This window comes from Diaphorina citri, unplaced genomic scaffold (assembly GCF_000475195.1).
Source record: "Diaphorina citri unplaced genomic scaffold, Diaci psyllid genome assembly version 1.1 scaffold6348, whole genome shotgun sequence".
Lineage (NCBI taxonomy): Eukaryota > Metazoa > Arthropoda > Insecta > Hemiptera > Psyllidae > Diaphorina > Diaphorina citri.
Genome location: NW_007383724.1, coordinates 2880 through 4928, shown reverse-complemented (window position 1 = coordinate 4928; position 2049 = coordinate 2880). Strand labels below are relative to the sequence as shown.

Here is a 2049-nt window from a genome sequence, read left to right as displayed (position 1 = left end):
ACACCCTTTTTGGGGGTTTTGGTTCCTAAAATATTTTGAGTTTCGAACTAGAACACACAAGTTCTTCAAAGCTACTGTAGATGAGATCGATTTGAAAAATGCCATTGAAGGTAGGAGGTACGAGCTATACATACGAGTAACAGTTAAACAAATACCAATCACATGATAAGGCTACCTATTGCCTGGACACACAAATCCCATATTCCTAAGAACACAACACATAGTTTTAGAGAACCGCTTCGTACTGTAAATTAATTAAAATGTACAGGCATTAATAGGCGAATTTCGCCAGTGGGCTCTATTTGACCAGGATCCAAGAGATCAGAAAACTGTCTCTGCTGTATAAGAGTAAAAGTCCATCACGTATGAAGTACCTACCTAACAAGCACTAAGTAATGCCCATTACCTACTAAATATTAGTAAACATGTCGCCTGAATTTTCCACTATCACTACATCCTTCAATAGGTCAACTTACTTTCTCGTCTCCATAGATTGATTATACAATGTTGATTTTAATGTCTTAGAGAGGACTTCCAAAGTGTTTGCCGAGAATGTCTCCATATCCATCATTTTCTCTGCTGTAGGTATAACAGTAAAAGTCCATCACGTATGAAGTACCTACCTAACAAGCACTAAGTAATGCCCATTACCTACTAAATATTAGCAAAATACTAAATAGTTTTTTCTTCTGGGTGGATTTTTCGATCTGAAATAAATAGGTGATTGATTATACAATGTTGATTTTAATGTCTTAGAGAGGACTTCCAAAGTGTTTGCCTATATAGAATATCTCCATATCCATCATTTTCTCTGCTGTATAAGAGTAAAAGTCCATCACGTATGAAGTACCTACCTAACAAGCACTAAGTAATGCCCATTACCTACTAAATATTAGCAAACATGTCGCCTGAATTTTCCACTATCACTAGATCCTTCAATAGGTCAACTTACTTTCTCGTCTCCATCATGACTTGACGAAACTTCATCACCCTCCTCATTATCTTCATTCTTGCCAGATTTATCATAACATTCGATCAGCTCATTTACCAACACACTGGACTCGTTCTGCATGATCCTCTCTCGAACTTGTTCCGTCTGGTGACGGTTCAAGTTGGTTTTCAGCGTGTGAACGAGCTTTCTCAAATCCGCCCGGTTGTGGCTCTCGTCTGTGACATCGATGGAGAAGATAATCTGGCCGCGGCTCTTGCCCTTGACGATGTCGAAATTGAAGTGGTCCTTCTTCAACAGCTGGGTGAAGCGGGCGATGTTCTTCTTGCTCATCTTGAGCTGCAGAAGAAGAAGAATGTTGAGGGAAAGAACTATTGGTTGGATTACACGAAGCGGCGCGGCGAAGAGATTAATCCAAGTAGCGAACCATTTGAACCATTGTCAAATAGCGAACCAAAGTACCTAATCCTAAGAAAAGTGGAAACGCAAGATAAATATGTATAGATGTCATGACCCGGACACGGACAGTAAAGTAGGTACGTATTATATAAAGCCATCAGTAGCTGGACTCCGAGCTGGCCTTGTGTAATCCAGCCATAAGATACCTAATCACTTATACCGAAATGTGACATAGATGAGAACTTTTTGATGTAAATTTGGTAAATAGTATAGATAATCGAGATCATTTTCAATATTTCCCAGCTAATCAAGCTCAATTTGAAATATCTACCTACTGCAGCCCAAATTCCCTGACCAAAGTAATCCCAAGTATATTAGATTGAATATTTCTCTTTGGAAAGGGTAAGGGCTGAGGATAATAATTTGTTTTTCAATTCAAACAAGATAGGTAATTATAAACTTAGCTTTATCATAACGTTGCAGTTCTGATGAAATTGCGAATTAGCAAATCAGAAAGTTTGCTCGTGGTAAGCTCTTGGTTGAAATTTCAGAGAACTATATCTTGATAACTCAGCCGAAAAACTTGTGTAATCCCTTTCCGTACGGTTCGTTAAATGACAAGCTTCACTTGGTTGAAATCTGATCAACCTATTGGTGAAATTGATGAACAAAGAGGCAAAATATGCAAAACAAGCAACTCG

General features: G+C 38.4%; 1 protein-coding gene across 1 annotated transcript in view; it reads right to left on the bottom strand.

Annotated features, from left to right (window-relative positions):
- Positions 1-651: 651 nt before the first annotated feature.
- LOC103521953 overlaps positions 652-2049 on the bottom strand; it is a gene marked incomplete at its 3' end in the record, with an annotated part of 1918 nt that continues 520 nt past the window's right edge. Inside the window, exons 2-3 of the mRNA XM_008487056.3 lie at positions 953-1288; positions 652-707 (exon numbers count right to left, since the gene is read on the bottom strand). Of these exons, the coding sequence (XP_008485278.1) occupies positions 652-707; positions 953-1288 (392 nt within the window). The remainder of the gene's footprint in view (positions 708-952; positions 1289-2049) is intronic.